This window comes from Ricinus communis, chromosome 1, assembly GCF_019578655.1.
Source record: "Ricinus communis isolate WT05 ecotype wild-type chromosome 1, ASM1957865v1, whole genome shotgun sequence".
Classification (NCBI taxonomy): domain Eukaryota; kingdom Viridiplantae; phylum Streptophyta; class Magnoliopsida; order Malpighiales; family Euphorbiaceae; genus Ricinus; species Ricinus communis.
Window position 1 is genome coordinate 3,345,710 of NC_063256.1, and position 14,724 is coordinate 3,360,433.

At 32.2% G+C, this 14,724-nt stretch overlaps 2 protein-coding genes across 3 annotated transcripts; both read right to left on the reverse strand.

Annotated features, from left to right (window-relative positions):
- Positions 1-3,262: 3,262 nt before the first annotated feature.
- LOC8264702 (putative methylesterase 11, chloroplastic) lies at positions 3,263-6,618 on the reverse strand. Its single transcript, XM_002512020.3, has 5 exons — positions 5,619-6,618; positions 4,762-4,998; positions 4,457-4,600; positions 3,883-4,020; positions 3,263-3,758 (listed from the first exon to the last, which is right to left on the reverse strand). The coding sequence occupies exons 1-5, from the start codon at positions 6,006-6,008 to the stop codon at positions 3,474-3,476; spliced, it is 1,194 nt and encodes a 397-aa protein (XP_002512066.1). The 5' UTR covers positions 6,009-6,618; the 3' UTR covers positions 3,263-3,473.
- Positions 6,619-7,297: 679 nt separating this feature from the next.
- LOC8264703 (pre-mRNA-splicing factor ATP-dependent RNA helicase DEAH10) lies at positions 7,298-14,506 on the reverse strand. 2 transcript variants are annotated; one of them, XM_015729087.3, is made up of 12 exons: positions 13,984-14,506; positions 13,759-13,886; positions 13,422-13,638; positions 12,563-12,980; positions 12,069-12,272; positions 11,272-11,432; positions 10,593-10,778; positions 9,695-9,926; positions 8,961-9,175; positions 8,652-8,786; positions 8,286-8,477; positions 7,298-7,935 (listed from the first exon to the last, which is right to left on the reverse strand). In XM_015729087.3, the coding sequence occupies exons 1-11, from the start codon at positions 14,049-14,051 to the stop codon at positions 8,294-8,296; spliced, it is 2,148 nt and encodes a 715-aa protein (XP_015584573.1). In that variant the 5' UTR covers positions 14,052-14,506; the 3' UTR covers positions 7,298-7,935; positions 8,286-8,293. The 2 variants fall into 2 exon arrangements, with proteins under 2 accessions (XP_015584573.1, XP_015584572.1); XM_015729086.3 differs by having other exon boundaries at positions 7,298-7,938; positions 13,984-14,505.
- Positions 14,507-14,724: the final 218 nt, after the last annotated feature.

Genomic DNA, 14,724 nt, shown 5'->3' on the forward strand with positions numbered 1-14,724 from the left:
ATAAAACTCTCAACTTTCAACTTTTCCTTTTCTTTTTCAGTTTATTGCCTTTTCAAAAAGAAATTACTATATATATATATAATTTTTAATATATATATTTAATTTTTAACAAATAAAATTTTTATTTAATATACATATAATTTATACTTATATTTAATTTTGTTATGTTTCTAATTAAACACGAATTTTAATTCTAAAAAATAAAATGCTAATTATATTATAATATTATATTAATTAATAAATAATTTCATTATTAGATAATAATATTAATTTTATTTTAAAAAATATTAATTATATTTTAACATTATATGAATTAATACATTAATTTCTTAATTAAAAATAATTTTAATTCAAAAAATATATTTTAGAATTTCTAATACTAGATTTAATAATAAATTAATTTTTTAATTATATATTATAAATTTTTATTTTAAAAAATAATAATATCAATTATATAGAAAATATTAATTTATATAATACTAAAATTAATTAATTAATATTTTTAAAATAATTTTTATATTATTTCTAATAGAAATTTAAAATTTTAAAAAATTAAAAAAATATCTAAATATAGTTAATTTGCTATTATCTTCTTAAAATATTATAGATTAATATCAAATATCAAAAAATTATTAAATTATATTTATTAACTTAATTTTATAATTGAGATAATAATAACGTCGGCATATAGGTATACGACTAGTTTTAATCATAATTTTTTTTTATTTTTTTATTTAAAACTTTTCTAAATAGATCTAGTCTATCATATTTGTAATTAGTTTACAAATAACATATTAAATTAAATTTATTTATAATTTTTTAAAAATTTAAATAAATAAAATTAATAAATTGAGTTTAACTGTAAATCTCTCTTAAATTTGAATATTATACTTTACTTATAAATATTTTTAGTTTGTAATATTTTTTAATTTTTCTAAAAATACTTATATATAGTAATTTAGATCTAATATATAATAATAATAATTCAATAAAATGTTATAGTAATAATATATCTTATGAATTTACAATTTTTATTAGTTTAAAAATTAATCTATAAAGTTAAAGTACAATTTTCTTTTAAAATAGATAAACTCATAAGCTACTAAATTATAGTATCGTATCTGCGTTTACTTTGAGATTTTGATCGAAATTTGACCCCATGCTATAATTGAAATAAATTTTAAAAAAATCACATTTAAAATTAAAAGAAAAAAAAAAGACATTAGCTATATATAAATGTAAAAGTTCATAAATTTTGAAACTCCATAATTATAGAGTTTTTAATAGATTTTTAACAATTAAAAGAAAAAGTAAATAGTTTATCTAAATATAGTCAATTAATTAACTGTTTTGCTTCATTGATTTTCACTTGAAATCCAATAAAATTTTATAGTGGATTATATTACTCTTTCCATTCACTTTTATCCCATTTTCCATACTAATACATTGGTGGCATTGAGATTAAAAGTTTTCAATCTTAATATTAATTTTTTTAATTTTAGGATTATTTTATAAAAAATTAAAAATTAATATATTAAATAAAAAAATTAAAATTTATTTTTTCAACAATTAAAAATAATTTCGAACAGACATATAATATATTTTTTTTAAATTCCATTAATTTTTTTTAAAGCAAATTTAACATGCATCATGTGGGACAGATGACTCGGCATCTCACATGCATCATGAGGAAGCAAGCAATCCATAGAGTTTTTTTCCTTTAATTGAAGGCCTTATAGGCTCCAACCTGTATATTAAAAAAAAATTTAAAATCTTACAATAAATAAAAATGGTGAAAAAGGTTTAGGGTTCGAAATTTTTGTAAATTTTATAATAAAAATATCAATCAGATCACTCGTTAATTGGTTATAGATATATATATTATTTTTCCTTTCTTAAATTAATTCTCTTAATTTTAAGAAATTTTTTTCTTTTTTTCCTTTTTATAAAAACAAAAGAAGAAAAAGCCGAAGTCTTTATATATATATATATATATATATATATATATATATATAAACAAAAAGAAGAAAAAGAAAAAGAATTGTTTTCCTTTTTATGGTAACTTGAGCTTCAATGCACATCTATGTTTCTCTATTTTGATGCAAATGGAATGTACTCTTTTACGTGCAAAGAGGTTATTCAAGATCACATGTGGTCTGCAGAAAGTAATAACAAAGTCATTGTCACTAACCCATAAAGCACAGGCTGCTCTTATAAGGAAGACTTTCTAATTCAACTTCTTGTGTGCCATATAAATAAAAAGAACAATTGGAAATGTGTGTATGCCATGGACGGTACAAACACTCCAAAACTATAGAAACTCAATTAATGGCATTTCCATGCAAAATTAGGCCTATTAATTTGCTGTCAGGTTGCCAAACCCAAATGATTAATTAGTATTATTGTTTTGGTGTATAAACCATATATCGTTTGCCCACACTTAGGTAGGAAGTTTTTTCATTCTTGGTAGGTTTGGTTCCCTAATTTGTCGTTTGGTGTTCTTTAGCACTATCAGTTCTTTATAAGATGGCATTAAAAATTTGGAATTTTAGCCCAAATACCCATCAGAGAAATTCTTCTATGTTATGGTGTTTGCATTTCTATGATCCTTTTCAATGTGGGATAAAAGTGTATCACTAACAACATCTAGCAATTCATGAATGTGAAATATTAGAAATTTTAATTTGGAATTAATATCAAGACATATGTATTATTCCTGTTCAGTTTTGGACTACTTTATTGTCTACACTAATAATGTGACAGTATGGATCTCTTGCTTTCTACCAAGCACACACACACACATATATATGTCTTATACAATAAAGGTTCTTAGTGACAGAAAGATGCCAGAAGTTGGAGTATACATCAAAATTCCACATGGGGAACCATTACTGGGACATGCAACCACATGCCAATGTTGGTTTAACTTTGAATTTGAACATATATATGTTTCATGCCAAAACATTGCGCCTGCTCATCATAAAATAGAAGAGCCTCTCTAGCTGTTGTGGATAAATAGCCTCCTTGGTACTAAGAAAATTTAGTATTAAATATTTAAATGGTATTTTCTAATTAATTTTTTTCCTTTTGATATCTAAAGTTAAATTTAAATTTCAGACTAAAAATATTAAGCAATTATAATAAAATTCTACCGATGGACGGACGGTCAAAAAATTTGAAGTAAATATGAATTCTTTCTAAAATAATATCCAAATTTTGCCATAATTTTCAAATGATACCCTATAATATGGTATCTGAAGTGTGAGCTAATGGGACGTGTATTCTAAGATTATTTCCTCATCGGCTGCAACATCAATAAAGTTATATATAATATGTTTTTCTAAACTAAAAGTGAAGTTTGGTACTAAAAATAAACAAATTAAAAGTAAGGTACCATCTTGAGAATTAGTGCAAAAATTGGGACCAAGGGGGGTGTATTTACCCAAGCAGACATAATAATGGTGCAGGAGAATTCAAGCTTGCAATTTGGGAATTTGCAAAGTCTCTAATAGGATCCTATGCAGAGCCTGAGGCTTTGAGAAAAAAGGTGCATGATCAGAACCCTTAATCTGAAAAACTTGCTGTGGAGGATTGGATTTGATCATGGTGTCCTGTAGAGAGACAGGTACTGCACAATCTTCCTGAGTTTTGATATAAAATCGTGGAATCGAACCATAATTCTTGGTAGAAAGAGAGACTTTCTCTAGAATTGGTGCAAATGGAATGGGTCTCATTGATACTGATGCCAATGCTATGTCCTGTTGTGCATACATTGAAATACATAAATAAAAAGTTAGCCCTTTTAATTTATCATAATTAGTAAACCCTCAATTAAGAAACATTATGCTATGTTGGAAAATTTAGTTAATATTTGGAACATACCTTAGGTGAACTTTGGTTAAACAATAAATCTTTCAGGAGTGCCTTGTCAAGATCAATAGCAGTTGGAGGGTTATTCTTTCCATTGCCATACAGAAATACTTGAGCTTGTCGTAGCAGTAGCAGATCAGTGGAGTCTGTCTGAGATTGTATATTATTGCGAAATAAGAAAAAAAATTAACCCCCTGACACTAAAAATCTCAATTTGTGTTGTTATGTCTATTAATTTGAAATTGGTTGTATTATTTGATTAGTCTGTTCAAGGAAGAAATGCAAGCAGTTGGGTTTTAAGTGCACGATGTGGTGAAGAATGACAACTTGAAGACAGGGACAATAAAACCAAACTTGTCAATATTTTAGTGCATCAATCAACACTTAAATAGGTCCCAAATGGAAATGGAAGAGACAATATGATCCACATATTGAACTTTTGCAATTACATTGAATTATTTAGCAATTGGCCATGTGAAGGAGTGCTTTTGCTAAACAAGGAAATGAGAAATCCAATCAAGTTCCCAATCATCCATTACCACAGTGAATGGGGGGCTGTAGAATCCATAAAATATTAGTAGAATACCTGTTGGGATAATATATCAAAGGCACTTTGCCCATTGGACAACATTGTTGCAGCAATGAAAATAGATTTAGCAATTTTAGATGGAAACAACTCCATCACATATGATACACAAGCTCCACCAATATCATGTCCTACCAAGATAACCTGCATTTCAACACAAGAAAAATCTATCAATAATTAATTCATCTCAAATAAGTTTACCTGCTGCTTGATTAATTTGTCATGCTTTAGATAAACCAAGTAGTTAAGAAATTTTAAATTCCAGATCATACATGAGCTAACATTGTGATAATAAAGTCACAAACCTTTTCTCCCTCTCTAAGGTTGTCAATAATGTTAACAAGTGGTTTTACATATTGGGAGAGACTTTTAATGGTGTTTGTATCAGATGAATGAGTGCCAGATCCTGTCAAGTCAATTGCATCAACTTTCAACCCACTTTCCTCTAAGAGTGCTATGACTTTGTACCAGCACCAAGCACCAAAACCTCCTCCATGAACAAGGATTAAATGTTTGGTTTCAAGATCATCAATCTTTAGATCCTAGGGAATTGGAAACAACAGAAGCTAGTGAGTTTACAATAAGAGAAAGTGACTGAAGGAGTAAGAGATTAACATTGCTGCTCTATAGTATATGATTCTGTTAAGAAAAATGATTGGTGTAATAACTCATTACTGTATATTGTTAAGTGAAATTAATAATTAAAAAATCTTTTGTTTTGTTTTTGAAACCTGATTAAATACACTTTGATATTTGGAATTCATGTTTTTCAAATTCTGGAACGACCCGACAAATGATCCATCAAATTAAAATGTAAAACGTGATTTCTCAAAAAAGAAAAAAAAAAAAAAGAAAATCAAACGAGGATCTGACTTTATGACTTTCAATATAAAATGCTTTTACACGTTCCCATGCTTGCTTAAAAATGTAGACAACCTATATATTTTGCAAATAAGTCTTATCCAAGTTCATTTGAGAACACAGTATTTGACCAAGCAACCTCTCCAATATTCCTGAAAGCATATTCAGAATTTCTGTAATCTTATATGATTTGCAAACTACCATCAAAATGACCAAACTATCTATAGAAATAAAGGAAATCAAGAATCATATTTATACTTTTCCCTATCTCTTGTTTGTAATAAAAGAAACCAAAGCAAACCTGGCTAACAAGCTGACTTGGTCTTAGCAAAGGATCAGCAAGAGAACGTTGCCTAGAACTGGAACTCTTTGTAAAACCCGGCTGCTGCAGCTGCTTCTTGTTTGACCCTTGAGAAGGATATACAACAGAAGTTGATCTTGGAAATGGAAGAGTGCCATTTCTTTGATGATGACGAAATAACATAGCTGCAGCAATTGCTTGTTCTGCTAATTCCTCATCGAGTTCCAAATCTTTATTTATCTCTTTTTTGGAAGAAGACGATGTTACGCCATCTCTTCCACTCGAAGATGGAACTAAAGAAGGTGAAGAAGAAGGGTGTGGAGGAGGATGTTTAGAGGCTTTCTTTCTCGCTTTATTCTCTGTTGACATACATACTAATGAATTTCCCATTTGCTTTGCATGGACAAGAAGCTTATAACAGAGATGTAATAGGTACTGATGTTGTGTATATATGAGCAAGAATGGCTGTAGATATGGAAGACAGAGTTATATAGTTGAAATCACGTTGCTTCTTGTAAGGGTTCTTGCTGGTGAGAAAACGGTGAATGTTACAGCTTACAGAATCCAACTAGATACATGGAAATATCATATCTTTTTTAGAAATATTTAATGGTTCGGGTCAGATTTCAAGTGCACTTTCAAGAAAAAACCTTCACATTAGTTTATACATTCAAGAATTGCCTAAGAAATACTTAAGTAGCTTTGATTCTCCACAAATACTAAAGGAGAATCTTAGACCAAGTCTCTTATTGCTAGCCAAGATATAATTCAGTCAATATATTATAATGCAATAAAGATGGCGACTGATGCTTCTAGCCGATGATAAGAAGCTAATCAATTTGGATTGGTGCTATAATATAAGTGGGAATAAAATGGTAGGAAGTAAGACAAATGAGGATTTTATTTAATCCATCAAATGGGGCCTCAATTTTAGAGACTGCAAACTCTAAAAGAAAAGAAGGCTGGCTCATGGGATGTGCTAAAGAATACATTAGTTTGACCCCAAAAAAATAAGGAACAGAAAAAAAAAAGAAAAAAAAAAAAGAAGGATGTTGAATGAGTAAAGCAATGTTGAATAGATATTTGGCCTTTAATTAGAAACGTTTTTGAATGTAACTTGGGAAAATGGACAGAAGAATAGGCCAAGATGGCGACTATAAATCATTATCAAACTGTATTGTAAAGATGTTGCTATGATAGAGACATCTTAGACAATTTCAGATTTATCTCAGGCCGATTAGCAAAGTGTGACATTCTGACTTTTCAGCATTCCAAGCATTGCAATTTGTTCAAGTTCCTTTGGCCTTTTTCCCTGTAATGATTAATATTTACAGATTTATTTGGAGGGTCGATCATGTAAGATTTGATATCTGGACAATTTATAACACCGTAATCACTCATGAATATGACAATTTCGTACCTCAGATCATGCGTTGGCTACAAATGTATTATATATGTGATGTTGGAGGAAACTTGAGATGTCCGGGTCCTTACAGAAACAACTCATATTTGACTCACAAAGTTGGTGTGCCTTTTGCCTAGGATTGGAGAAACAGGATGTGCTGCTAGAAAAATAATAACAGAAAACTTGCCAAGAAAAGTTACAGCCTCCACTCTCTAGACTTTGCAGATAAGAGTAATACTCCACACATGGTAAGATTTTGCTTTAAGATTAATAATAATCTTGAAGTTCCATGTAACATGGAATTTTTTACTTCATTAAAATTGAGGTACTAAACCACAAAAGCCAAATAAATAAGTTACATTACAAGATACTACAGAATCACCAGCACCAGTTAGCAACAACTGCAATGTTCCTAAGAGCACAATTCTATAAATTATACAGGGGGGAAGAAAGGATGGCGAAAAAGAAAAAGAAAAGAAAAAGAAAAAGAAAACCACCAAATCCGGATGCTTAAGTGGGAGTCAAAACTGTATCCCCCAAGGCTCCCCCCACCCAAAAAAAATCCAGATCAAGTGTAGGATTGCATCCTCCACTCTAATATATGGTTAAATCCAGAAATTCCTATTTTAAACAGCCAGGCTTGTTCTAACATATAAATTAATAACTTAGTGAAAGCAAATTTGGAGCAGGAATCTCGTATTAATGAGCCAATTACGCATGACAATGAAGATCCCCAAGAGTACAAAGCTTCAAACAGCAAACGGCCAAAAAGAGACTTGCAGTACTCCAAAGCAACTCCATTCATCTACAAGTATCCAAATGGGTGGAAAAGATGATGCATATGATAAGATCCAGTACGCTGGTTGCATTGTTAACACTTCCTTTCAATTATGAACAATAGAGATCATCCTCCTGCTATTTATAGATGAAGGAAAAAAAAAAGAAGAAAAGGAGATCAGGCCACAAATACATGCCAGGGCTTGGAAGTCACATTAAAACTACACACCGAGAAGGGTTTCAACCAAAGATTCATAGCAACTGCAACAGTTAGATTTCTATTTCTGACCCAACCTATAAAAACTGAAAGGAAAAGAAAAGGGGGCATGCCCAACACATAATTCTGGTCTTTTTGGACAAGCATTAGAGTTGACTGGTCCAGCAGTGATGGTCATAAAGCTCATAAAATGAGTCCAAGAAGAGCATTTGCATAAAAGACCATAAAAGTGAAATAATAATTACATATCAGCTGTCAGAATGCATACCAGATAATTTAACTCTGCATAGCGTAATAGTGCGGAGCAAGTTCAGTTAACCACAAATAGTCAATTCTAGTTATGTTTCGGATGTACTTCTTAGAAGTCTGGACTAATTCATTGAAAATTACGCACTCAGCCTTTGAACGAAACAACACGGAAAAAGGATGAATCTGCACTGTCTGACCACTTGCCAACGCCCTGCATTTAGTAGCAACTGACTCATCATGGAGAAATGGAAAGATAAAAATGCATAACAAGGGAGGATAGACACAGAAAGTCGGCTATGGTGACTGACTAGTTACAGCCCTTGTTAAAAGAATATAAACAGGTAAGTACCTGAATTTCACAGCTCACAGGATGTAAATTAAGTACCTGTATGTCCCATCAGGCTGCTTCAAAGCTGCATTAAGGAAAAAGGAAGCAGCAAGGCATCTGCGGAACTGAAGCATGTCGTCTCCACAAGAAGAAACACGAAGACCCATTTGTTCAACATGTCCACGAATTTGACTGCAAAGGACCACATGAATTCAAGAATACCAAGTACAGAGACAAGAAAAGATAAACTTTAAAGATCTTATAAAACACAGAAGCCATGTTAAAAAAGATCTAAGGGGAAAAGAAAGGACAAAGAAGAAAAGGGGAAAAAAGGAGGAGAAAATACAAGGGGTAAATGCTCCACACCTGTGAATGTCACGAGCATGCCTTAGGGAACGACCATTAATGAAATTTTCCTTGCACCATTTTCTCAGAATTTTTTCACCTTTCCCTTTGAAATTCTTTTCATTATTGAGTTCCATCTTTCTTTTTTCCAAAAGCTCATCTGCTGCTCGATATACACTAATCAACGTAAGGTGGTCTCCATCTGGACTTGAAAAGCACTTCATTGCTGTTCTTGACTGGCCAGCAGGAATACAAAATAGTGTTTAGTAGCCAAAAGTATTAAGTGGGATGGGGTAATAATAATCGTTGCACAACAATCAGGAAACACAAATCTGAGGCATTAAATAAGCAATGTTAACAAGAATATGAAGCCAGAATAGGCCTCTATCTTATAGGATCCAGATAGATACAGCACTGCAGTTATGCACCAAGCAGAATCGATATACACAAATTAATATCAAAAGTTCTCAATTAATAATCCAAGCTACCAAGTCGTAGAAACTATATAGACCAACTGATTGAATCCCCAGTCTTCAGTCTCTCATGCTATCTTTTCACATGATGTTACCAATTCTTAACCATTTTTACTTGTCAAATCTAATAGGTCAAATAAGTAGAGCCAGGAAAAAATACCAACGACATTGCCGCATAGCATACGGAATAGCATAACATTGTTTCTACCCATGAAGATTAAAATTTGATGCATTATTTTTTTCCCAGGAACAGAGTAAGAAAAGCAATTTATGCATGCAAACCTCTTCTGACTTCTCACGAGGGGCATAAAAGATAGATTCCACTGAGAGCATTGCAACAGTTATTAGCATTTCTTCCAAGCAGTTGAACTGACTAGCTAGGATGAGGGCTTTGGAATAAATAGGATCCAAGGGAAGCCGAGCCATTTGATGCCCAACAGGATCAGACAGCTTACATTCATCTGTCAGAGCACCCAGCAGAAATAAATGTTCCAACGATTTGATGATAGCTGCCCTGTTCAGAAAGTGATATTGTATGACAGATTAGAGGATACATTCAGTGATAATAGGATCAACATGTATTTCTAACAATCATACAAGATTAAAAGTTCCTCAAAAGTCAAAACAGTGCAAAACATTGCCTAAATTACAAGCTAGATAAACCAAATATGTATCAGCCAATTACTAGAGGCAAATCAATCCGGATTTATCATTTTCTGCTATTACTGTGTATGCCAAAATCCCAACCAGCCAAACTTAAACCAATTGTTAGTAATTTCGATTAAGCTTACAGTACAAATAAGGCAATCAGCATACACAATTCAACTTAATAAAATTCCCATATAGTTGCTGACACATTTTTATCTATACTTGGAGGCATAATAAGGACAAAGAGGAGCTGTAGAGTAACAATATTCTAAAGCCTTAGGAATAATAATAGAGGTAAAGTGAAAGATGGATAAATCATTTCTTATAGCAAAAGACATGGCCCTAGTACAGAAAACAAGTAACCAGCCAAACCAAGAATAAGTTGAGGTTAATGCTAAAAGATGATAGCTCATGTATAATCATGTGATACGATAGCTCATAATATAATCATATGCTACAAAGATTCACATAAATGCAAAGAGGGCGTAACTGAAAACCAATTGAAACATGAAAAAATCATCTAAGATTTTACCTAGATGGTTTCTCTATGAAATCAAACCCAATAATATCATCAACACCTAGAGCCTTCAGCTGCAAGATGACATTTGAGAGGTTGCACCGCTTGATCTCTGGCTTTGTTGAATCCTCAAGTTTCTCAAATTCCCTCTCTGGATAGAGACGAAAGCACTTCCCAGGTCCTTCACGCCCTGCACGTCCACTGCAGCAAGAGTTTGTCATTCAGCCAACTTTCGTTTAAAAGCTTAGCAAGTAATTTTCCAACCATAACAGCATTAGGATATTAGAAGAGGACAAGAACAAGATAAAGTCAAAGTTTTTGCAAATAACTACATAATTAAAAGCAAATTGAACCATATCTAATTAACTCAACTAGCTTATGCCTCCAACCACCTAAATTCACATAGAGAGGGAGGAAAATAAAGATGTATATCCAATTACACAGGGCCAAAAGACTCATGACGATAATTAAAACAGAGTATGAACAGCATTCATAATTCAAAATAATTAGGCTGTAAGTCAGACATTTCTAGCAACCACTCCTATCAAAAAACAATTCAATTGGGACAAAATGTGTTTGTGAATTGTAGAACTCTACCATACAACAGCGAATATAAATTTACTACCAGCAATTAAGGATCATCCAAATCTTTTATATATCATTAATGCCCCCAGGCATGGTTCAGCAGGCATACCTCCTTTGAAGAGCCTGAGCCTTTGATGTTGGAACTACTACAAGTGATTCCATTCCTTTGACTGGATCATAGGAACGAGCTTTTACTAATCCAGGATCTATAACATACTTGATTCCAGGTATTGTAACTGATGTCTCAGCAATATTTGTTGCCAATATTACCTAATATAGTTAATTGAATGATAACAACACAAAATATTAAATTATAGCAAAATAGTGCGTGTCACATGCTATGAGTATTAACTGTATAAAAAAACCAAACACAACCACGAATATATGCATGTATCACGGATCCATGTTTATTTGTCTATATGTGTACTCTACAGATAGATAGATATATGGATATACAAGCAACATCTATCTTGAAATAAGACCTGCTGATATTCCTACACTTCATCCTTTTCTTCTCCAGAAGTCATGCTCAAACTTGTATAATTTTATAAGTGCATGTGTCTGCAATTTGAAGGTATGGCTCATGCAATGATGAAGTAAAATAGAAAATCTGGATCCAACAGAGCTATACAGCAAACAGGGAAAGTTATGATTTGATGGCTTAAAACATCCATGGCACATAAGTCAATTTCTCTACTATCAGGAAATTGTACATACCATCCTCACAATTCACAAGACAGCAAACGCATATCTCTTTGATGAAACATGTATTATGCCAAGAAAACAACTCAACCCATCCAAGCCTTAATCCCAAACCAGATATTATATCACCAACCATAAATAAATCTGATGACCATCCAGTTCATACACTAAATAGAGGCTAACTCACATGCATCATTAAGCTACCTTACGATGGCCAGGTGGAGTTGGCATGAAAACTCGCATTTGCTGCTCTGATGGAAGAGATGAAAATATGGGAACTGTTAATAACTTCCGTTTGGCTTCAGGTAACTGTTGAAGTTTCTCCTGCACAAGTCTTTCAACTGATTCGATCTCTTCTTGCCCAGTCAGAAATACAAGTACGTCACCGGGGGCCTCTTCCAAGTGAATCTAAATAAATCATGGTAAAAGAAAAATAAGAATTCAAATTAAAAACTTTAAGGTTTATTATATTAATCTAAGGAGCGAAGGTAAAGGTATCTCATAAGAAAATTAAGGAAAAAGATTGATTCCATTTTCTGCTAAATTGATTAAAGCGTACTTGAGCATAAAAAGCGAGGAACATAATTGAGTAGCAGGCGTTACAGCAAATAATAGGAAAAATCAAGTTAAAAGATCCAAAACATCAATCGAAATTTGGTAATCATATTGTTTGATTAAGCTGAGAAGACAATAACAACCTGGAATAGAGTCATCAAGGCTGCATCGAGGTAATCTTTTTCAGGATGAACTGTATAGAGTATATCAACTTGATGTAGGCGCCCTTCAATATGAACAGCTCTGGCACCACCAAAGTACTCAGAAAATACACGTGCATCCAAGCTAGCAGACATGATGATTAACTTCAATGGAGGTAATTTTCTACCTTGGCATTGCTTAAGAGAATTAATGCCTCGGGTATCAGTTTCGTTCTCCTTCAATGAGCCATTACTTACCCTACCATCATCAATAGTTTTTTGGTTACTAACAGATTTTGACCTTGCATATTGTACATTTTTAAGCAAGCCTAGTAACACATCAGTGTGGACAGTTCTTTCATGAGCTTCATCAATAATGATGACAGAATATCGAGAGAGGTAAGGATCCAATAAAGCTTCCCTGCAAGTTTATCAAAGCTCACATCAGATCACACCTGATAAAAGATTCATGACAGTCTAAAAGAGGCAAATTAAAAAATATATATATTAAAGAAAAATAATGTAAATAAGTTTAAGTAAAAAGGTTAATTATAGACACCACTGAGGTTTACCTTAATAGCCACTTTTGCTCCCCACCCCCTACTGTTATAAATGACAACACTTTAGTCCTTCTGTTTTACATTAGCATTTTGGTGTCTTTTTTACTCTTCATAAGGGAACACATTGAGTGTAGCTTAACTGACAAACAAAAGTGCCTATTCGTTGCAAAACTCAGGACTAGTGATTGTAATTAACCCAATATACAAAACAGTAAACACACAATTTAAAGCTCTAAATGAAAAATAATAAGTTATTAAAACATTAAATTATAACATTGAATTTCCTATAAGTATAGTAATACCTAAGAAGCAATCCATCAGTCATGTACTTAATTTTAGTAGAAGTAGAAGTTGCATCATCAAATCTAATAGAGTAACCAACTTTTTGACCTAATTCAACACCACATTCTTCTGCAACACGTTTAGCCACAGTGACAGCAGCAACACGCCTCGGTTGAGTTATAGCAATTACTTTTCCGTCGCGACAGAATCCAGCGTTCAATAGAAACTGAGGTAATTCTGGCAGGTATCCCAAAAAAAAAAAATTGTAAAACCCTAATCAAATTATAAAAAGAAGAAGAAGAAGAAGAAGAAGAAGAAGAAAAGAACAAGTAAAAGACAATAGCGAAAAAAACTTACGAGTAGTTTTGCCACTTCCGGTTTCACCAACGATAATTAGAATATCGTGTGATTTAACTTCTTCGACAAGTCGTTCCCTAACTGAAGCAATTGGTAGAGATTCTCTCTGCATTCTAATTCTTTCTCTCCTGCATTTGAAATAAAGCAACATAACATTAATTTTAAGTAAGACTTTGGAAGAAAAAGAAAAACAGAAGCCAAAAAGGTAGGGTTGGAAAAGGTGACCTAGCAAGAGAATCAGCATTGGAGTGAGGTTTAAGGGAAGGAGGAGTCTTCTCGGCCATTGAAGGCATCTATCTCCTCCTAGTCCTACACACAAGCTTAGAGGCGAGCGAGGGAGACAACGAGAGACGGTCAAAAACTTCAAAATAAATTAAAACCCTGCTCCAATCAGCACACAATGCACGGCTTTTGTTTGACTGACTGAACCGGGAACAACCCGACCGGAAAATTTAACCGAATTGGTCGGTTAAATGTAGAATTTTAAAATTTGAAAAAAAAGAAATAAAAAGACTAATGATTTTAATTTTTGGTAGTAAGTGAAAACTGATTAATAACCGGGTCGGTTTTAATTAAAAGGAAAAACTAAATCGGATATCACATGAGTGTCAATTAAGTTTACTAAAATAAATAAATAAAAAATTAAATATAAAGAAGGAAGAAAGAAAATCAGGAAGTAAGTTCTAAAGTGAAAATTGAGGACTTGTAATTTCAAAAATAGAATTGGGAACTATTGAAATCGAGTTTGTTGGCGTCGTACAGGGTAAATTAGTTTTTGGTATAGGAACTATATAACTACGAAACCAATACTGCCAATTAGGACTTGGTAATTACTTGAAATCAAGTTGATTTTTCATAATAAGTGGAAAGACACTTCCGGTATCAAAATGGGCTTCGCTTTGTTGTATTTTGGACTTTGTTTATTTTAGCTGTTTTTACTGTATTTATCATATAATTTATGGCAGC